This window comes from Epinephelus lanceolatus, chromosome 23, assembly GCF_041903045.1.
Source record: "Epinephelus lanceolatus isolate andai-2023 chromosome 23, ASM4190304v1, whole genome shotgun sequence".
Taxonomy (NCBI): domain Eukaryota; kingdom Metazoa; phylum Chordata; class Actinopteri; order Perciformes; family Serranidae; genus Epinephelus; species Epinephelus lanceolatus.
The window spans coordinates 35,465,877-35,488,930 of NC_135756.1; the positions used below are offsets into that span (position 1 = coordinate 35,465,877).

Below are 23,054 nucleotides of genomic sequence, written 5' to 3' on the forward strand. Positions count from 1 at the left end.
TTCCAGAGTTCGATCCAGGTGATTTTTAAGCCAGCAGTATACTCCCACTTGGCCCAGGCCCCCTACTTGTCCATGGCCACCATTCTGCTGAAGCAAACTTCCACTTCTGCACGCATCTCCTCCTGGATTAGCTTTGGCCTCTCCTTTCCCCTGGCTCTACTGTAACAGGGTATTTGGATGCTCCCAGGCCTGGCCTCCCCCATCGTCACTGTGCTCAACAGGATGTTGTGCCGCAGCCTTGCCTCAGCTTGGCTGACTGCCGTCTCAGCACGCCACTTTCTTCCTGTTCTGACCTCTACACCCACAGAAGAGACCTTGGTATCAGTGGTGTCTTGGTAGAGCAGGATTTCCTTTGCTCTGGTGACCTTGAACTTCTCCACCACTGCTGAATGGAAGCTGCAGCTTGGTGTTATGCCCTTAAGGGCGATGCTGCTAAGACTGCCACCTGCTCAGGAAGCTGCTTATCTTCCTTTCCAAGCTCTCCATGGTAGGCTAATACTTGGAACTTCATAGATCAGCAGTGGCCAGAGGAGTCAAGGCAGGATCCCATGTTGATATATCAATTTTCATTTTTTTCAATTTTATTCATAAAGCCCAATATCACAAATCACAATTTGCCTCACATTTTGCTATCCAGGCCTCGAACTTACCGGGAAGTCCTGATCTGATCTATCCACAGTGGAAAGCCAAGAGCTGAGGTCATCACTGGTCACTTGGTGTGCTGCTGTGTCCTTCATGTCGCTGGTGAAGAGCTTACCCAAGGCCTTGATTGGTTTCACAGTCACAGATGGAATTTTGATGTCTTCCAGAAAGAAACAGAACTGGTCTGTAACCTTGCCTTTCCTGAGGACCGGAGACCTGGATTTTGCTGGCTTGAAGCTCATTCTTGCCCATGTCTTGAGTCACCTTCACCCAGGCACTGTTGTTGTGGTAACCGTCAAGTCATCCATATAAGCTCTAATTTGGGGTTGTCAGGTACCAAATTCCACAAGGGGCCTCTACACTCCACTTCCGCAGACTTAACAAGCATCGTCATGGCTAGTGCAAACAGGGACACAAATTGAACAGCCAGTAATAATGCCCTTTTCAATATGATCCCATGCCGATGTTAATGACCCAGAGTGTACCCTCAGACTGAGGTTGTTATAATACTGAAGGGTGAGATTTCAGATCTTCTCCTGGAAATGGTACCTTGTCAGGGCCAATCCCATTAGCCTGTGTGGGATCAAACCATAGGCATTAGCGAGGTCCAGCCACAGCACTGCCAGGTCACCCTTGTTCTTCGTGCCTCTCTGATGAGTTGGGTTACCACACCTGTGTGTTCCCCGCAGCCTGGTATGCTGGGGACTTTGCTGTTGCCGTAGGTGTTAATAAAGCCAAGTTCACATTACACGATTTTCCCCGCGATTTTGACATTGCAGAGGATCTTGAGAGCCACCTTGGGTTGGAGATGAGTTGGCAGATAGTCAGCCACAACGAATCCTCATGTGTGAACAAGCCTACGAGCAAGTCGCCCCCTCGTCTGTGACGGGGACTGGATATCTGGCATGCTAGAAAACTGGAGAAGTGTGACACGACTGACAAAGAGCATCAGCCAATGAGAGGTAGGATACGTCCCACGTCCGCATGCAGGAGGATGGAAGAAATGTGAGGTTGCCAGGTCGGCTTATTAGCCGTGACTTTGGGCTTGTTTTTTTGTAAAGTCACTTACAAATATTGGTAGTCAGGTTGCATTTTTTTGGGCTTGTTTCTAAAGAGGAGTTGCTTATTTGGGTTTGTCGCCTTTCTCTATATGTATCTGTCGCTTCTTTTAGGGCTTGTTAGCCCCGGTTGCTTGTTTCTCTCCCAAGATCTGGCAACACTGAGTCAAGCTGGCAAGCAACAACAACAATGGCAGCGTCCACAGTATCACGGGGAGTGTGTTGTGTTTGGACCCAGGCCCTGGAGGCAGATCTGATTCAACACTGGGAAGAATATCCATGCCTTTACGATGTGTCATCTCCAAGTTAAAAAACGTAGTTTGGTGACGTCACCACATTATCTGTCCTGGAAGAGGGATCCCTCCTCAGTTACTCTTCCTGAGGTTTCTACCGTTTTTTTCCCCCCATTAAAGGGTTTTTTTGGGGAGTTTTTCCTTATCCGCTTTGTCCTTGTCCTAAGGACAAAGGGATGTCGTATGCTGTAAAGCCCTGTGAGGCAAATTGTGATTTGTGATATTGGGCTTTATAAATAAAATTGATTGATTGATTATCTGGGGCTCTGTCGGCGAGGGCTCTTTGGAGAAATCTTGTGGTGTGCACACACAAGTCGTAACGCGGTTGGCGAGAATCCCGATGAAACACATGTCGCCAGGTATGAACACTCGAAAGATCATGATAGTCTCCGCGATGCAAAATCAGGGTGAAAATCGTGTAATGTGAACTAGCCTTAAGGGAGCAGTTGACCTCCTCCTCAGGACAAGAGAGGTGCCCACTGTGCTTCTGCCCTTGCAGCTTCTTAGTGCATCCAAATGGATTTGAAATGGAGGCACTGAGTTTGCAAGCCTTCGCCTTGCCACTCTTCCTGTGCCATTCAGGCTGTGCAATTAATCGTCTGGTGATCGCGATTACAATTTTAAGGTCAAACGATTTCAAAATTAATGAAATCGAGGGTAAACGATTTTTGGTCATTGACACCTGGAGATGTTATTTTGTCTTCTATGGAAGCTGTGCATGCCCAATACCAGCCCCTCCCCTCCTCTCCTCTGTTCACTCCACGAGCCAGTCAAGTAGGTGAACTACGAACAATGCGAGGGGCAGGTGATCGTGGAAGATTTCAAAAACAGCGTGCGGAAAATGGCAGAGGGAGAGTGAGAGAGGTTGTGTGTGTGTGTGTGTGTGTGTGTGTGTGTGTGTGTGTGTGTGTGTGTGTGTGCGCGCGCACGTGTCTGTGTGTGTGCGCACTGGGGCCGGACTCCGCTGTGCACAATACAGAGAGCTGAGGAGAATTGTAAATGTGACCATGTAGAGACAGAAATTACATGCCGTCATGTAAACAATATAAATCATCATGTGCGCCGCATAATCGTTTGCATAATCGTGATTTCAATTTTGACCAAAATAATCGTGATTATGATTTTTTTACATAATCGAGCAGCCCTAACTGGCGCCACTCTGACACACTGTTAAGATTGTCTGTCCGTCCGTCCGTCCGTCCGTCCAATCGATCGATTAATGGAACTACACAAAGATTACATCTATAAAAATTGGGTATAAGATCACCATCATAAAATCATCAACAACGCAAGTCTTGAAATGTGTGTTCCCATTAAATCAGACCGAATATGCCAGCTTGAAAAGGTGTGTTTTCAGATGGTAATAATGTGGGCAGCTGTTTTAGGAAACTAAGCCTTTTCAGAAATAAAATGAATTTGTGAGGTGTATTGAAAGATTAACATCTTTAACAGGAACCAATAGCCTGATCCGTAGACTGAGAACCACAAAGGAGGTAGGGTTGTCATGATAAATTAGAGGAACTACGCCCATTTTCAAAATACATACATACTGTATAATTCTGATGACAGTCCAAAAATAGTTCATGTTCATAGCTATTGATTGAACTTTCCCAGGCCATGGAAATACCATATGAGACTTCTTTTCTTAGGAGGCATTCCCCTTTAAGGGATAGATTAACACATTGTTGATTTTGGTATTTTCATGAGATGAGAAAAGGAAAAATATGTCAGACTTATACATATTTATTAAATATGAAATTAGCAATCGGATAAATGTATCGTGGTCTTAAGAACATCTTTAGATAAGCATGTCAGAAGAGCTCTTTTTATTGGCTCCTGCATTAGTATGAAGAATGATAAATGCTTTGGTTAGTTAGTTAGTTTATTAAGATCCCCATTAGCTGCAGCAAAATTGCAACTATTCTTCCTGGGGTCCAACAAAAATTACACATACAAAGAAAAACATAAGAAAAACATTGTAAAAGCATTAAAAAACAAAACCAAACACAACAATGTGAGCTTCACACTTCACATCATATCTTAATATACACATACATACAAAACATTATTATGAAACATTATATTATACACATTATACTTTATACATTATATTATATATATGATATACCATACCATATACTATATATACATATACATATATATACATATATATATATATATATATATATATATATATATATATATACAGTACAGGCCAAAAGTTTGGACACACCTTCTCATTCAATGCGTTTTCTTTATTTTCATGACTATTTACATTGTAGATTCTCACTGAAGGCATCAAAACTACGAATGAACACATGTGGAGTTATGTAACAAAAAAAGGTGAAATAACTGAAAACATGTTTTATATTCTAGTTTCTTCAAAATAGCCACCCTTTGCTCTGATTACTGCTTTGCACACTCTTGGCATTCTCTTGATGAGCTTCAAGAGGTAGTCACCTGAAATGGTTTTCCAACAGTCTTGAAGGAGTTCCCAGAGGTGTTTAGCACTTGCTGGCCCCTTTGCCTTCACTCTGCGGTCCAGCTCACCCCAAACCATCTCGATTGGGTTCAGGTCCAGTGACTGTGGAGGCCAGGTCATCTGCCGCAGCACTCCATCACTCTCCTTCTTGGTCAAATAGCCCTTACAGAGCCTGGAGGTGTGTTTGGGGTCATTGTCCTGTTGAACTTTTGGCCTGTACTGTATACACACACACACACACACACACACACACACACACACACACATTACAACCATACATACTATATATAGACATTACATTACTATACCATATATATATCATATATCATACATATAAAATTATTCCCTACTTTGATAGATGCTGTTTTATTAATATTTTAAATTGATTTATATTAGTGGTGAGTTTGGTATGTTTAGGCAATGAATTCCATTCTTTCATACCTCTGTAAAGAACAGTGTTTTTGATGGCGTTTGATCTTGCTTTAGGCATTGTAAAGTTACCCACAGTTGCATGCCTGGTGATGTATTTATGATTTTCTGCACTGAAGGAAAGGTTCTTGAACAAAATAAAAGGTGATGATTTTAAAACAGATATATTTCTAATGAAAATGATCAGTGAGTATAACAATCTGTCTTTAACCAATAGCCAGTTTAGATTCTTATCCACTGAAATGATATTTGTTCTATAGTCGCACTTGAGTACTGTGCAGGCAGCTCTGTTTTGCATACGTTGTAGTTTGTTTAACATGTCTCCAGTGGCATTTAACCAAACTGCTGGGCAATAGTCGAGATGCGTTAATATTAGTGCTTGAATTGCTCTATTCATGATATTTGGAGTCAGAAAGGTAGCGTGTCTTCTCATAATAATTGGTGTGTCAGTTGTTTGGCTGATGGTGGTTTCACACAAATCAAACCCGACACATAGTAAATTTGTCCCCTTAGGTGCTCCAGGCAGAGCAGTGCTGCCGACACCTGGCAACACAGCAGCTTTCCGTGCTGCTCTTTGGACCAGCCTGGAGAAACTGATGGACCAGATATGTGCTGCGTGCAGACAGGTAAACAGCATCCTGAGACCACTCAGTGACTCATCCAAGCAGAGACCCAAGCAGTCAGCTGGACTGATGCAGTGTCTACATATGTCTACAGGTGCAACATCTGCAGAAGGTTCTGATGAAGAAGCGAGACCCAGTAACTCATGTTTGCTTCATTGATGACATCATCAAGGTAGGCAGGTACCACTGCTCTGGTTTGGGTGAACTGTAATAATTATGACTCCAGTCTGGCCATGCAGTAATTAAAGAAGAGAAAATAAAAGTTTTAGTATGAATGAATATTCAATATCCACACACATTCATGCATGATGTCACCTAAGTCCTTATCAAGTACACATTACTCAGCAGATTATAGAGGACAGCTTAATTACATGACAAGACCAGCACTCCCTAAACAGGAATAATCCTCCCTGAAAGCAGGTTTTCCATGTGTATAGTGGCATGCAAAAGTTTGGGCACCCCTGGTCACAATTTTGTTTACTGTAAACAGATAAGTGAGTAGAAGATGAACTAATCTCCGAAAGGCATGCTTTTCAACATTTTAAGCAAGATCAGTGTATTATTTTTGTTTTGTACAATTTTAGAGTGAAAAAAAGGCAAGGACCACCATGCAAAATTTTTGACACTCAAACACATTTGAGCTCTCAGATGACTTTTACTAGGGTCTCAGACCTTAATTAGCTTGTTAGGACTATGACTTGTTCACAATCATCATTAGGAAAGGACAGATGATGCAAATTTCAAAGCTTTATAAATACTCTGACCCCTGAAACCCCAACAGTCAGCACCCATGGGCTCCTCTACACAGCTGCCTACCGCTCTGAAATAATATAAGAAGATAGCAAAGTGTTTTCAGGTAACTGTTTCCTCAGTTTGTAATTTAATTAAGAAATGGCAGTTAACAGGAACTGTGGAGGTCAAGTTGATGTTGGGAAGACCAAGAAAACTTGCTAATAGCTGAGCTGCTAATAGGACTGCTATGAAGTCAAATCAAACCCTTGTTTGATTGCATAAAATCTGCAGGAAGATTTATCAGACTCTGGAGTGGTGGTGCACTGTTCTACTGTAAAGGTACACCTGTACAAATATGACCTTCATGGAAGAGTCATTAGAAGAAAAGCTTGCAAAGTTTGCAAAGGAACCGCCCACACCATCACACTGCCTCCACCAAAAGATGTTACTCTATAGGTACAGCAATCAGCAAATCGTTCTCCGCGTCTTCTCCACACTTTGACCCTATGATCCAACTGCCGTAGCCAGAATCTCTACTCATCGCTGAATATAACATTCCTCCACATGATAACTTCCAGTGCACGTGTTGCCGACACCAGCGCAAAATGGATAGACAACTGCCTATGGTTCCTTAGTGCTGACAGGATGAGGAAACCTGTCTTCTTGGGGTGACGTCTTCTTGGGATGCCCACTTTGTGGCCTGTCTCTGACATCCCCCATTATATGGAACTTGGCCTTCAGTTTGCAGATGGTTAGGGCTCACTCCAAATAATGCAGCAACTTGGTTTTGCGGAACACCAGCTTGAAGTTGCCCTATTACATGGGCCTTTTCCAGATCAGGGCCCATACTCACAGGTGCTGACAAAGCAGTTTGGCGTTGGCAGAGAAGATTTGGCAAATTTTTCTTGGGCGCAACCCACATACTCAGCTCTCCTGCTCATCCCAAAATTGCATGTTCCTTACAAATGTATTAATCTACCAAACACAAATTTCCTTACTTTTTGTGCTTAGTTTAGAACTTTTTGGATGCAGTGAGCAAAGTTATGTTTGGAGAAAAAAGGGTGCAGAATTTCATGAAAAGAACAACTGTCCAACTGTTAAAGACGGGAGTAGAGCAATCATGCTTTGGGCCTGTGTCGCAGTAAGTGGCACAGGGAACATTTCACAGGTAGCAGAAATAATGGATTCACTCAAATCAAACATCACACCATCTGTAAAAAAAAGCTGAAGATGAAGAGAGGGTGGCTTCTTCAACAGGACAATGATTCTGAAAACACCTCGAAAATCACAATGGACTACCTCAAAAGGCACAAGCTGAAGGTTTTGCCATGGCCCTCACAGTCCCCCGACCTAAACATCATTAAAAATCTGTGGATAGACCTCAAAAGAGCAGTGCATGCAAGACAGCCCAAAAACTCATAGAGGTAGAAGCCTTTTGCAGGAAGAATGGGTGAAAGTCCCCCTAACAAGACTCTTAGCTGGATACAAAAAGTGTTTAGAAGCTGTGATACTTGCCGAAAAGGGCACTACTAAGGAGTGCTACTACTGTTGAGGAGTTTTATTACATATATATGAGGCAGTAACAAGCCACTGCGGAGCGTTGTTGAGGTGCACTCCAGCAGCACTACACCTGCGCTTTCGAGACATTGTAAACAAGCTTGAGGACATGGGCATAGGGTGTTCATGTTCATTAAGTGTAGAGAGAAAATTTAAAAGTTTGACAAAAAAGTTGTTGACCACAACAGTGGTGAGTAGGACAGAAAAACATTTTGTTGGTCAACAAGCATAAGTGCATCATCAGTTAAAGACACACCTTCAAAAAGATAGCCCTTTTATATTGAGACGCAAATCTCTGCTGAGTCAAACTGGGTAAAGCCAAGCCAGTGCGTGTATATGGAAAAGCCCAATGAGTGTCTCCAGAGGGTGCTGCGTAAAGTCTGAAAAATGTCCTCAAGTGATGTCACTTGTAGTCAGCGTCGGTTGGGTCTGAAGACTCAAGTTTGAAAAATCTGGGGTGACAGGTGTGGAGTTCCAAAGAAAGTGAGCTTCATGACCTCTGACATGGAAATATTGTATTATATATATATATATGTAGACAGACAGACAGACAGACAAATAAACTTTGATGCAGTAAAAGTGCTTGATTTTCAGGATGGGTGGAGTGTGAAATGTCTTGAACTCAAATATTTCAGTCATTGTCAGGAATTATGGATCAATGCTTTTTTATAGCACTTCTAATTTTAAAATAACTTCAAGGTAGAAATTTGGGACTTTTACTTTGGAATATCTCTAAAAATTGATGTAGTAAAAATGCTTGATTTTTTTTTTGTGTCTGTGTCATCAGAGATGTCCTCAACATCAGAAAATTATCTTTTTAATTTTTATTTCCAGCAACCCAAAAATCAAAGAATAAAGACATTTTCCTCACAAGTTAGTGGTATTTACTTAATAAGGGACACCAGTAATCAATCAATACATTTCTTCTAAATATAATGCAATTAAACATATCTCCATAACATTGTATGTATTTTATAACACCTTATTTTGAAAACCGCTAACTTTCCTAAGTCTGTTGCTAGCTCCCCTGTCAGCTCGAGCTAGGGCGTTGGAAGGTATTATTCAGTGTAACACATATTAATGTCAGTGTATGGATGAACTACAGTTGTAGCGTTAGCTGATGTGACCATGGAGATTAGAATGACTGCCAGCTTTGACTGCAGTTCATTCTGCTACATTACTAACTGTATCTACAAGCTGTAGCTGGGTAGCTGCCTCACTAACACTGCAAACAGATATGATAAGCATAAGTGGCATGACAAATGTCAGTGGCAGAATTATATCAGGTTTTTACTGAAATGGAAAAATTGTTATTATTTTCCAGCAATGTATTCCATCAAGGTGCTGTGGTGTGCACCTTGGTGCCAGTGCTGAGAGTGAAGTAATGATGTGGTGTGCACCTTGGTGCCAGTGCTGAGAGTGAAGTAATGATAGAACCGTCCTCATTTCCTGTCATGCCTGTCTAGTGCTGATCTAGTGTTCATTTAGTAGTTTAAAGTTTTTTGTTAGGCCTTTATGAATTTGTATTACAGTAATACATAGTCATAGTGTTTATAATGTGTATGTTCAGAGATAGTGACTTATGATGGTAATTGTCATTTTTGTGTTGGTTTATAGTTTCAGCCACTAGTAAGGTGGCTGTTACATTTCTTGAGGCCAACTGTATTTTCTACTGTGCATCAAGGAACATGTGGCACAGGCACCTGTGGCAAACACATATTATGTGAGTTAAGAAAGAAACATTGTAGTTAAAGCTATAGTGCATAACTTCTGTCACCTCCCAGCGGATAATGCGTTATTACAACTGATAAGCCGGCGGCACTTCCATGTACACAGAGTAACACTCGCCAGTCGCCACACACCATACACAGAGTAACACTTGTCTTTGTGGTAGGATCCACTTCTGAACCATGTCTCGGCCGCTTCTCCGCCATGTTGCTTTCTCTTTCTACCTGTGCTCTACCTCTTGCTATGACACTCTCCGCTCTTCCTCCCCCTCCCTTCTTGTTGTGAGGAAGCATTTCCTGTGTGCCAGCGCGGGAATGTTGCCGGTCGACCTGCATACTAAAAATGATATATATTGAAAAATACCGCGAGATGTTAGAGGAGCCGATCGGCTTAATCAGCATTGTGTCATCTCCTCTAGTAGTGGCTTGGGTGAAACGGACATTTACAGACCTGTGGAAGTTATGCACTATAGCTTTAAGGCTCTAGATATTAATGAATCTATGATAAGTAATTATCAGCTGATGAGATTGGCACATTGGAATAATCAATCAATCAATCAATCAATCAATTAATTTTATTTATAAAGCCCAATAAAACAAATCACAATTTGCCTCAGAGGGCTTTACAGCATACAACATCCTTCTTTCCTTTGGACCCTAACAGCGGATAAGGAAAAACTCCCCCCCAAAAAACTCTTTAACTGTGGAAAAAATGGTAGAAACCTCAGGAAGAGCGAATGAGGAGAGATTCCTCTTCCAGGACGGAAAAACGTGCAATAGATGTTGTACAGGACAGATCAACATAATACATTTGCAGTAATCCATATGTCACAATGATACATAAAGAGAGACAGAGAGAGAAGTTGAGACAAAGAGAGATGCAGGACAGACACCAATGATAATAGCTTACAACAACATTAATTTAAAGCCACAGTGTGTAGGAATTTCTCCCCTCTAACGTTGAAATCATATATTGCATTCAAAACAGTGGCGATTGCTCTAAGACTGCAAGGGAAGCTCAGCTTCCCCTAAAATGTCAAAAAATAAGTGGTGAAATATGTACTGTTGTGTTTACATTTCATTGACTAAATATGCGCTAGAATGTGTTCAACTTTTGTTCAGAATCAGCTACTTATCACAGGTCACTGACGCGACTTTCTTCTCATTCATTCCCGTAGCGTCACAGTGTATTAAACAGTGTCAAAGCTCAGCATCCAAAGACTTCAGTGGGGAAGCATAGAGTGGGTTGTTCCACTGCAGCGAAACTAGACAGTCAAAGCAAACACAGGGCATCAGCAAACCGCTCACCCACACGACGCCACACACGCTGTCTGCCATCTGCCCTGAACAGTGAAAACCGGGATTCATCCGTGAAGAGAACACTTCTCCAACGTGCCAGACGCCATCGAATGTGAGCATTTGCCCACTCAAGTCGGTTACGACGACGAACTGCAGTCAGGTGAAGACCCCGATGAGGACGACGAGCATGCAGATGAGCTTCCCTGAGACGGTTTCTGACAGTTTGTGCAGAAATTCTTTGGTTATGCAAACCGATTGTTGCAGCAGCTGTCCGGGTGGCTGGTCTCAGACGATCTTGGAGGTGAACATGCTGGATGCGGAGGTCCTGGGCTGGTGTGGTTACACATGGTGTGCGGTTGTGAGGCCGGTTGGATATACTGCCAAATTGTCTGAAACGCCTTTGGAGACGGCTTATGGTAGAGAAATGAACATTCAATTCACGGGCAAGAGCTCTGGTGGACATTCCTGCAGTCAGCATGCCAATTGCATGCTCCCTCAAAACCTGCAACATCTGTGGCATTGTGCTGTGTGATAAAACTGAACATTTTAGAGTGGCCTTTTATTGTGGCCAGCCTAAGGCACACCTGTGCAATAATCATGCTGTCTAATCAGCATCTTGATATGCCACACCTGTGAGGTGGGATGGATTATCTCGGCAAAGGAGAAGTGCTCACTAACACAGATTTAGACAGATTTGTGAACAATATTTGAGGGAAATGGTCTTTTATGTGTATAGAAAATGTTTTGGATGTTTATGTTTAGATCTTTGAGTTCAGCTCATGAAAAATGGGAGCAAAAACAAAAGTGTTGCGTTTATATTTTTGTTCAGTGTAATTGCAGTCTCCACTCTTGCAAAGCCAGCCAGAGGACTGGATTAGATCCTCTAGCGGGCCACCTCTGGCCTGCAGGCTGTATGTTTGACACCTCTGTTCTAGACATTTGAAGAAAGCAGACGAGAAAGTGGCAACAGCAGCAGGCTCCCAGGCTATGGGGCCAGTCGCTTCACAGTACCAGTAAAATCAATAGTTATCGTGGCAGTTCATTAACACATCATTAGAACTATCGTCAGCATCTCACTCTCCTACCTCCACAGAAAGCAGCGGGAGACTGTTACTATGGAAACAAAGCTCTCACCAATTACCCAGAGATGGAGGTTTGATTTGGGGAGCTAATGACATGTCTAAATGCACCATCATTCCTCACTGTCATGTGTCCACAGAGAAGTGACTGAACAGACACATCAGTCACATCTTAGAAATATTATTACAGAGAAGCATTCAGACAGCTGGGCTCTAACTCATTACGAGGGAGACAGTGTTATGTAGAATACAGTTGGTAGTGCAGTACACTCTTAGGCACTTTTTCCCTCTCAGGTCCTAGGATCGCTTGGTATGTCATCACCTCAGTCATGGTTTCTTTATGTAATAGCCATTAAGTCACCACCCACTCACTCTACAGGGAGAGACAAATAAAAGCCAGAGAAAAGCTCTGTGGTTTGATGTGATGGACAGAATCCTCTCCTATTAGTCAGCTCTCAGTAGAAGAAAGATCTGCGAGGTGGCGCAGCTGTGGCTCAAGAGCTCATCCACTAATCGGAAGATTGGCAGTTTGATCTTCTCCTGTCTGCATGTTGAAGTATAATTGGGCAAGAACTCCATATTGCTCCCACACTCTCACAACGATGGCTGTGTTGCTGGCTGTGTTTAAGCTGAGTAGCATGTGGCACCTTGTATGGTATACGCAGCCACCAGCGAATGTGTGTGTGTGAATGGGTAAATGTGACTCTGTCATGTATAAGTGTAGTGTCGCAAGAATAAAAAGATGCTTTATAATTTCAGGTCTTTTTTACGAAGTCTGTACCTCCTGTGCAGCTGCTTGGACAGAGCACCACTGCCAGGCTGTTAACATACTCCAAGTGTTTGACAACAGATTTTCAGATGTTAATTTGGGGTGCACTGATTTTAAAATTCTGGGCCAATATCAGAAGCATAAAATACAATATCATGCATCCCTAATCAACACTATAAAAAATAAATGAAACAGAACACCATCCATCCAGTACATTACTCCTGTCCTCCATCAACTCCACTGGCTTCCCATAGAATACCACATCCAATTCAAAACCCTACTGTTCACATTCCAGGCCATCCATTACCTCGCTCCTCCATACCTCACTGACCTCCTCCACATCCACACACCCAGCAGGTCTCTCAGATCCTCCTCCTCAATCAGCCTCACTGTCCCTTCAGCCCACCTGACCACCATGGGGTCCAGAGCCTTCAGCCTCTTGGCCCCCCGCCTCTGGAACTCCCTCCCACCTGATATCCAAAAAATTCAATCCCTTATTATTATTATTAGTATTAGTAATTCAGCCTTTCATTGCACTTCCTTTGAAAGAGCACAAATTCAATGATATACATTTATGAAACAACCTTTAATATAACCTTTCACATGAAAAACTTTTTTTTACAAAAATAACTGCTTCAAAGGCCTTTTTTCTATATACAATAAATCATAATTCTCTTTCAGATATCTATTTTATATTGCTGTGAAAACATCAACACGTCTTCAAACAGCTGGATTTATTTATTTAAGTTTCTCACTAAAAACTACATTTTACACAATTTCATTGAACACATCATGAAAACATTAAAATTTACCTTCACCCAATGCTCACTTTTACTGAATAGAGCTTGAACACATCATAATAAAACTCAGTGCAACCTTTGTGAGCTGTTAGCTGCAGCCACTGGCAGCTGAGGCTAACATTAACTAGGTTCTTCTTCTGCTGATTTTAACACGGAGTAGTTGTTCACGATAGCCCCGTTTCCACCAAACACTTTTGGTATGGTACCTTTGGAACCAAAAGTAACCCTTTTTTTTTTCTCCAGCTACAGCTGCTGCAAGAGGCAGCAAAACACCCTTTCATTTTTATAGTTACAGTTTACTAATAAAACTCTGGTACGAACAGTAGTTACATGAGCCTCAAAACCAGCAACAACTCAGCCCTGTGCAGAGTGACCATCTGCTATTGACCAGTCAACAAATTGCAGTGCCCACAGCTCCACCTAGTAAGCATCATTTCCACCAAACATTTTGGTATGGTAACTTTGGAACCGAAAGTACCCCTCAGACATGATACCTAGACCCTAGCGTTTCCACTGCAAACTGTACCTTTAAATGTGGGCTAGGTTATTGTAACTCACTGCTCCATCCAGCAGTCACTGTATTTCCTCATTATCGGTGACACAGAGAAAAGTCTGCACCCCATGTATAGTCCACAGATTGAGACTGCACGCCAACATTTTCAGAACAAAATAGCTAAAAAGAAAACAGGCTTGTTTTAAACGATTTTTGGTCACGGATGCCTGGAGATGTTATTTTGTCTTCTACGGAAGCCGGCATGCACAGTACCACCCCCTTCCCTCCTCTCCTCTATTCACTCCATGAGCCAGTCAAGTAGGTGAACTTTGAACAATGTGAGGGGCAGGTAGCGGAAGATTTCAAAAATAGCGTGCGGAAAATGGCAGAGGGAGAGAGAGAGAGGTTGGTCTGTGTGTGTGTGTCATCACGTGTGCCACATAATCGTTTGCATAATCGTGATTTCAATTTTGACTAAAATAATTGTGATTATGATTTTTTCCATAATTGAGCAGCTCTATCTGTCATACAAAAACCAAAGTAATGGTCAAAGTTGTTATATAGAATATTTAAGGTGTGTTGATTGAGTCACGTCGCCAGCTTGTGCATTGAGTAATTACTTTAATTTTAATTTTTAATGTTCCACCTTAAAAATCCCAGCAGTCAGCCCAGTAAATGATGTTATTTTTTCTCTGACTCCGGCTGCTGCAAGAGGCAGCAAAACATCCTTATATTTTATATAACAGTCTACTATTTAAACTCTCCATGATATGAACAGTGGCTTCTGCCTTAAAACCAGCCCCAACTCAGCCCTGAGCAAAGTGACCGTCCGCTACTGACCAATCAACAGACTGCAGTGTTCTCAGCTCCACCTTTTAGTACCAGATCTGTGTGCTAGGTACCACAATAGAAGGGGTACCAAAAATGCTAATGGTCATGAATGGTTCTATTGGTACCATCCACAACTTTTCGCAGTGGAAATGGAAAAAAAAGTGTACCAAACTGAACCATACTGTACCGTACCATACTGCTCAGTGGAAACAAGGCTTTAGTACCAGTTCTGTGTGCTGGGTACCCTAACAGAAGGGATAGCAAAAATGGGGATGTTACAGAGCGGTTCCATTGGTACCATCCACAACTTTTCACAGTGGAAAGGTATAAAAAAGCATACTGAACTGAACTGTACCATGCTGTACTGCTTGGTGGAAACGAGGCTAATGTAATATTATCAGGGAAACAAAAGGATGCATCATCTGACGTGACAATAGTGAGTTAACTGCGTCCTTTTGCACCTGGTAGGGTGTCAATGATATACCGGTTTCAAGGTATACCGTTCTCGCAACCCCCAACAGGATAAGCGGTTTTGGAAAATGAATGAATAAATGAAAGGTATAGCATGATATGTGAGTTGACGGTTATCATACTGTGTACATTTTCTTATCTACGATATTGAAAAAAAAGTGCAACTGGATGGAGAATCTCCCCTTTATTTCAAGGGGAGACTTTTTTCACATACTTCCATTAAGAAAATGGTTCCAAGTTTCAGTTACAGTAATAAAAACAACAAAAATTTGTTCAACCAACAATATCCCTTATGTTTTCAATTCAATTTTTTCAATTTTCAATTTTATTTATAAAGCCCAATATCACAAATCACAGTTTGCCTCAGAGGGCTTTACAGCATACAATATCCCTCTGTCCTTTGGACCCTCACAGCAGATAAGAAAAAAACTCCCCCCAAAAAAACCTTTAATGGGGGGAAAAAATGGTAGAAACCTCAGGAAGAGCAACTGAGGAGGGATCCCTCTTCCAGGACGTACAGAGGTGCAATAGATGTCGTACAGAGCAGATCAACATAATAAATTTACAGTATTCCACATGACAAAATGAGACATAAAGAGAGACAGAGACAGAGAGAGATGCAGGACAGACAGTAATGACAGTAGCTTACAACAACATTAATTTAAGTAATAATATTGTAAAAATAATTATTGACCATTTAGAGCTTTGTAAGTTAGGAGAAGGATTTTAAATTCAGTTCTGGATTTTACAGGGAGCCAGTGCAGAGAAGTTAAAACAGGAGAAATGTGATCTTGTTTCTTAGTTCCTGTCAGTACACGTGCCGCCGCATTCTGGATTAGCTGGAGAGTTTTAAAAGACTTATTAGAGCTACCTGATAATAGGAAATTACCAGTGTTGGGAATGTTACTTTTAAAAAGTAATTAGTTATAGTTACTAGTTACTTTCCCCAAAAAGTAACCTAGTTAGTAACTGAGTTACTGCACTATAAAAGTAATTAATTACCTGGAAAAGTAACTATAGCGTTACTTTTTTGTAAAATGCTCAAATATGTCAAATTGCTTGGACACCCCCCCCCCAATGGAACCGTATGTCGTGAAACTCAACTGTATGTAATGAAACTCAATATTGAATATGTTAAATAAATGAAATTGACACTTAATAGAATGAATCATTATTATAAAACATTGTACACTTATCTACACTACACTGCATTGTTGTGTGTGTGTGTGTGTGTGCGTGTGCGCGTGCGTGCGCACGATTTAAATGTGAAGTCTCATTGACTGACCGTCACCTGTGTGTATGCGAAGAAGGAGAGGGGCGGGGAGGGGGGGGGGGGGGGGGGGGGGGGGCGGAGCTGTGGAAACATCCTGCAGTCCGACATGCTATCATGTGTTTAAATAACCTTTTTGACAGATATATATAGAGAAAGGCGACATTTAGAGAGGAAGCTCAAATCAGCAATTCCACTTTAGAAACAAGCCCCAAAACACACAACCTGCGACTACCAATATTTGTAAGCGACTTTACAAAAAACAAGCCCAAAGTCGGGGCTAATAAGCAGACCTGACAACCCTGTTTGTGTGCTTATGAATATCCGCCCTACTCTGCCTCTGATTGGTCTATGATGAAATTTTACTCTCCCTAAGCCAATCATCATCCCTCCCTTCCCCCTCACCTGCCCTCACCAAAGAAAAAGAACTCTCAGCTCTGCTGAGAAGGAGCTTGCTTGGGTGAAAGCCGCTTCAGTGAACTCAAGTAAAGCCAAGTAACGGCGCATTTTATTGTGAGTAATGGTAATGGCATTATAATGGGGGAGACAGTAACTTTTTTGATTACTCGTTACTGAAAAAAGTAGTGCCGTTAGTAACGCTGTTTATTTATAACGCTGTTATTCCCATCACTGGGAATTACAGTAGTCCAATCTAGAGGTAACAAAAGCGTGGACCAATTTATCTGCATCTTTTTGGGACAGGATAGGCCTAATTTTTGCAATGTTATGCAGATGAAAAAACACAGTCCGTGAGGTTTGTTTCAAATGGGAGTTAAAAGACAAATTTTGCTCAAATATTACTCCGAGTTTTCTTACGGTAAAGCTAGAGGCCAGAGCAATGCCATCCAGAGAAACTATATCATCAAGTAAAGAGTTTGTTCGGGGCCGAGAACTATAACTTCTGTTTTGTCTGAATTTAACATCAGGAAATTGGAGCTCATCCAGGATTTTATGTCAATCAGAAGATCATTTGTAGTTTTTACTAGTGCTGTCTCTGTGCTATGGTGCACTCTAATTCCTCAAATAAATTATTATCATGGAGAAAGTCACACAGCTGGTCTGTGACTACTTTTTCAAGGATTTTTGAAAGAAAGGTAAGATTAGATATTGGTCTATAGTTGGCTAACACCTCTGGATCCAGGGTGGGCTTTTTTAGGAGAGGTTTAATTATAGCTACCTTAAAGGACTGTGGTACATAGCCTGTACCACAATAGAGATATATTGATCATGACTAATATGTAGGTGTTGACTAAAGGTAAGACTTCCTTAAGTAGCCCAGTTGGGATGGGGTCTAAGAGACATGTTGATGACTTGGGTGAAGAAATCATTGAGGTCAGTTGTTGAAGCGTAATCTAGTAAAGCTAGGTACTGTCTGAGTACAAGAGGTCATGAATTTTCCCTCTTATAGTTAGAATTTTGTCATTAATAAAGCTCATAAAATCATTATTGCTAAGGACTAAAGGAATACAAGGCTCAGAGCTGTGACTTTCTGTCAGCCTGGCTACAGTGCTCCAAAGAAACCTGGGGTTGTTCTTATTTTCTTCTATTAATGATGAGTAATTGTTTGCTCTGGCATTGCGGAGGGCCCTCCTATACGTTTTGAGACTGTCTTCCCAGACCAAACAAGATTCTTCCAGTTTGATTAATCGGCAATTCCTTTCAAATTTTCGCGATATTTGTTTTGATTTTCGGGTTTGGGAGTTGTACCAAGGAGCAAACTTTCTTTGCTTTGTTAACTTATTCTTAAGAGGTGCTACCAAGTCGAGTGTTGTTCGCAGCAAGCCTGCAGCGTTATCGACAAGATAATCAATTTGGGAGAGTTTAAAGTCAGTACGGGAAACCTCAGTTACAGAGGGACATGGTATTAAATTTAAAGCTGATGAAATCATTTCCTTAAATTTTGCTACAGCACTATCTGATAAGCACCTAGTATAGTAACTGTTGCTAGGTGGCGTGTAATCAAATAGAAAGAAATCAAAAGTAATTAAGTAGTGATAGAGAGGGATTCTGTGGAAAGAGTAGTAAGTTTTCAATTTCAATTCCATACGTCAGAACTAGATCGAGTGTATGGTTAAAACAGTGAGTGGGTTTATGTACACCCTGACTGAAGCCAATGGAGTCTAATAATGAGATAAACGCAGTAACGAGGGAGTCATTATCAACGTCAACATGAGTGTTAAAATCACCTACAATAATAACTTTATCTGATTTAAGAACTAAACTGGATAAAAACTCAGAATACGGGCCAGGAGTATGGTACACTTTAACAAATAGAATTGGCTGTGAGGTTTTCCAGGTCGGATGTAAAAGACTAAGGACAAGGCTTTCAAAGGAATTATAATCTAGTTTAGGTTTGGGGCTGATTAATAGACTAGAGTTTAAAATGGCTGCAACTCTCTCTCCTCGGCCGCTGCCTTGAGGAATGTGGGTATTACTATGACTGGGAGGAGTGGATTCATTTAGACTGACATATTCATCATGACACAGCCAGGTTTCAGTGAGGCTGAGTAAATCAATATGTTTATCTGATATTAATTTGTTTACTAACACCGCTTTAGGTGATAGAGACCTGATATTTAACAGTCCACATTTAATTCTCCTGTTTTGTCTTTCTGTGGTGGAAGAGGTTTTAACTTTCATTAGGTTTTTATGCACAAGTCCTCTTTGTTTAACTTTTTGATTTAAATAATTTAGGTGGTCGGGGGACAGACACCGTTTGTATAACACTATGGGTGGGTAGCTGCACTAGACCCTCAGAGAAGCGTTTAAGACTGTGACTCTGATTCCTGGTCTCACCTATGGGTTGTCATGGTTTTGAATTACTAATAAACTTGGACAGGTTCCGAGAGATGAGAGCAGCTTCATCCAAAGTGGGATATATGCCGCCTCTCCTAATCAGACCAGGTTTTCCCCAGAAAGTTTGCCAATTATCTATGAAGCCCACATCGTTTGCTGGACACCACCTGGACAGCCAGTGGCTAAACATCTCATCAGTGGTCAGATTTGGGAGGGGTCCAGAGAAAACGACGGAGTCCAACATAGTTTTTGCGTATTCACACACCGCGGCAACATTAATTTTAGTGACCTCCGATTGGGCATAACCGGGTGTCATTACCGCCTTAAATCTACGTTTAGCCTTAGCCAGCAGTTTTAAATTTGACTCAGTGTCGCCGCTCTGGCCCCAGGGATACATTTGACTATGGCCGCTGTTTTTTTTTGTTTTTTTTTCCCTCCACTCTTGTTGTCAATTACACACAGGTCCGAACACACACATGCACAAATAGGACCTATACATGCACTAAGTGGAAAGATGTCAGAGTGAGGGGGCTGCCTTGGTCAGGCGCCCCGAGCGGTTGGGGGAGTTCGGTGCCTTGCTCAAGGGCACCTCGGCAGTGCCCAGGAGGTGAACTGACACCTCCCCAGTACCAGTCGACGCTCCATATTTGGTCCAGATGGGGACTTGAACAGGCGACCCTCCAGTTCCCAACCCAAGTCCCTATGGAGTGAGCTACTGCCGCCCCCCATGTTATTGTTAACTTCACATTTCTCAGAATAGAGCTGCCAATGACCAGAGTTTTCTCCTCAGCGTGTGTGTCACTGAGTGGGGAGAAACAGTTGGAAACGCAAAGAGGCTGGTGGTGAACCGTGGGCTTTGGCTTAGTGCTACGCTTCTCTTGGACAGTTACCCAACCTCCTGGCTGCACAGGGGTTACCGGGGGACTGCTAGCAGAGGCTATGCTATGTGGTTCCGCACCGGCTACAGGTGGCTGGCTAACTACCGCAGCTACAGAGTGATTTTCCATGATGCGGAGTCGCGCTTCCAGTTCACTAAGCCTCGCCTCCAATGCAGCAAATAAACCACATTTGTTACATGTACCACTGTCGCTAAAGGAGGCACAGGAATAACTAACTAATTTGGCACACTGAGCAAGAGAGAGATGGAGAAGAAGCCATCGCAACTGTTAAGCTAACGTAGCGAACAAGGCTAGTAGCATGTAAACAACAACTAAGATTAGCAATAAAGTTGTTGAAAGAATAGGAGAGCTATGAAAGCTTAAACGGAACTAGTGTGGGTTAAAACGTGAAGTAGATGTTTAGCAGCTGAAGTGAGGAAAATCAGAAAACTAGTTGGTAAGAGACGCTATCTTAGAAACACTGGAAATGACACAACACGCTTACCTCAGTACTTCAGCACATCAGGCAATGTTTTCATTCCTTTAAGGGTCATTCTGACTCATAATAAGATTAATTCTTTAATGTCGTGTAGGGATGCACAATACTGGATTTTTTGCCAATATCCAATATGCCGATATTTAACAACTCATTTGACTGATAACCAATATCAATATCGATAAAGCTACTTTTTTTCACCAGCTAATTGTAGTTAACATCAAGTCTCTTCTGTTGTGGAATTAACACCATATTATGCGTGCATACTGTTATCATGATGGCCCACCAGCAGATGGAGACAGGAAATACAATACTTTTCGATGTATGTAATATTCATTCATTGTACAAAATAAGAAAAAGCAAGTTGGACGATTTTTATAGTTAATGTTAAAGCCGATATTGGCTGATTTTGATGATGTACTGATTTTATCAGCTTGTTGGCAGATTTAAATAGTTAATTTTAAAGCAAATATTGGCTGATGACATCAATGACATGCTGATATTATTGTGCATCCCTATACTGTGAAACCATGATATTTTCTGAAACGGTTATCATACTGTGAAAATGTCATACTGTTACCACCCAAGTACTGGGAAAGATGTTTGTTCTTCGCAAACACATTTTCCTCGTGAAGACCGGCTGCTGCTAGCCATTCCATTAGCATTGAGATCACAAAGCCCATCTGCCAAACAGTTAATGTATTCTTCTTGTATCTGCTAATTAATTTCAGTTTCAACTCACAATAGGTTGGATGACACCTCTGTCATTGCTTGAGAGCGTCTGTTTCACTTGCACTGGCACTATGCAGTTTTGGGGTTCAGGTAGGAACCCAGACACAAAAAGGACTACAAAATTTGGCTGCTTTATGGCATACGTCATATCCCCCTCCTCTCTTTAGTGTAGGGCTGTAGTCTCCTGGTCGACTAGTCGATTATTTAGTCGATATGCTCTCGTCTGACCAAATTCTCATTGGTCGAATAATTGCCGTGTTACTTTCATAAGGAGAAAAGTGCTACATCAACAGCTTTCCAAGATTAATCCATTGTTTCCTGCGGCGGGGGGACAGGCTATTACCTGTGAAAATGGGGGTGTTGACAGAAAGTTGAACTCGCCCACCCTCACGCTCAGCGTCGCGGTGACGCAGACCTCCTGTCTGTTTCTGTAAGCTGCTGAACCCATTTCCCTCAGTGGAAACGAAGCTTGTATTTACTTGTATTTCACAGATAAGAAACAATAAATTGTGACGACAGTAAAGCCTCCACTAAAATAGCATTTTAAGTTGTGTTTGTGATTTATCCTTCAGGGATTTATACTTTGGGATTTATCCTGGCTTCATATGAGCAGAGGAAATCTCCGCTTGTTGCTAGGCTAATGTATACCATGTCAAATGCCATAGGCTGGCGCTAATAACATTAGCATGTTGTATTTGCTTGGAAAACATGTTTAGTATAAGACAGTTATTTTGTCGGTGAATGTTGTGAGTTGTAATGGAGCCAAATTATGTACTGTTACCTTTGTTACATGTTGCTGTTGTTCCTGGCTTTATATGAGAAGAGGAAAAGATCGCTAGACGCAAGGCTAATTTATACAATGTAAAATGCCATAGACTTGTGATATTGGGCTTTATAAACAAAATTGATTGATTGATTGATTGACTTGTGCTAATAACGTTAGCATGTTGTATTGGTGGGGGAAATGTGTCCAGATAAAGACAAATGTTTGTCTGTCAGTTCTGCGATTTATAGTGAAGCCAATTTGTATAGGCCTACTTGTGTTTGAAATTGTCTCTATTAAGCCATATTTAATGTGTGTTTTGAATCAACTATATACATAAAGTTTGATTTGAACTAAACTTTACAGCACTTAACACAGTCCTCCACCACCGACTAGCGTTGTAGAGGTGTAACTGCAGAGTGACACAGACACATCATCCCAGAAGTAAAAATAGCATGCTGATTTTTTTTTTTCCCCACGACTAATCGATTAGTTGAAGATTATGTGCGACTTAAGTCAACCAAGATTTTCTTTGGTTGACTACAGCCCTACTTTAGAGTAGTGTAGCCGGACTGAGGTGAACGAAGTTAGACGTGGTTGTCATGGCTGAAGGGACAAAGAAAAGGAAGAAGGTGAAGGTGTTGTCCGAGGAGATAAAGAAAACGGGAGAGCGATAAAATAAGAGCTGAACAAGGATTAGTATTGGCCCGGCTTTCACACGCTGGCAAGAGCTGAAAGAGAAGGAGGGATGCCCGACCGATGGTGACCTGGCGCTGTTACTGCTGTTACCCTTGACTTAGAAGACTCACTGTCTGCAGGTCGGCTGGTACATTT

The 23,054-nt window shown here is 41.7% G+C and overlaps 1 protein-coding gene and 1 pseudogene across 2 annotated transcripts in view; one reads left to right on the forward strand and one right to left on the reverse strand.

Moving 5' to 3' along the window:
* Window positions 1–23,054, forward strand: part of cog5 (component of oligomeric golgi complex 5) — a 171,539-nt gene that overhangs the window by 100,534 nt on the left and 47,951 nt on the right. For both annotated transcript variants that reach the window (XM_078165363.1, XM_078165364.1), the window contains 2 exons: window positions 5,418–5,530; window positions 5,622–5,699. In XM_078165363.1, coding sequence (XP_078021489.1) covers window positions 5,418–5,530; window positions 5,622–5,699 — 191 coding nt within the window. The remainder of the gene's footprint in view (window positions 1–5,417; window positions 5,531–5,621; window positions 5,700–23,054) is intronic.
* LOC144461815 (uncharacterized) lies at window positions 19,214–21,001 on the reverse strand (annotated as a pseudogene).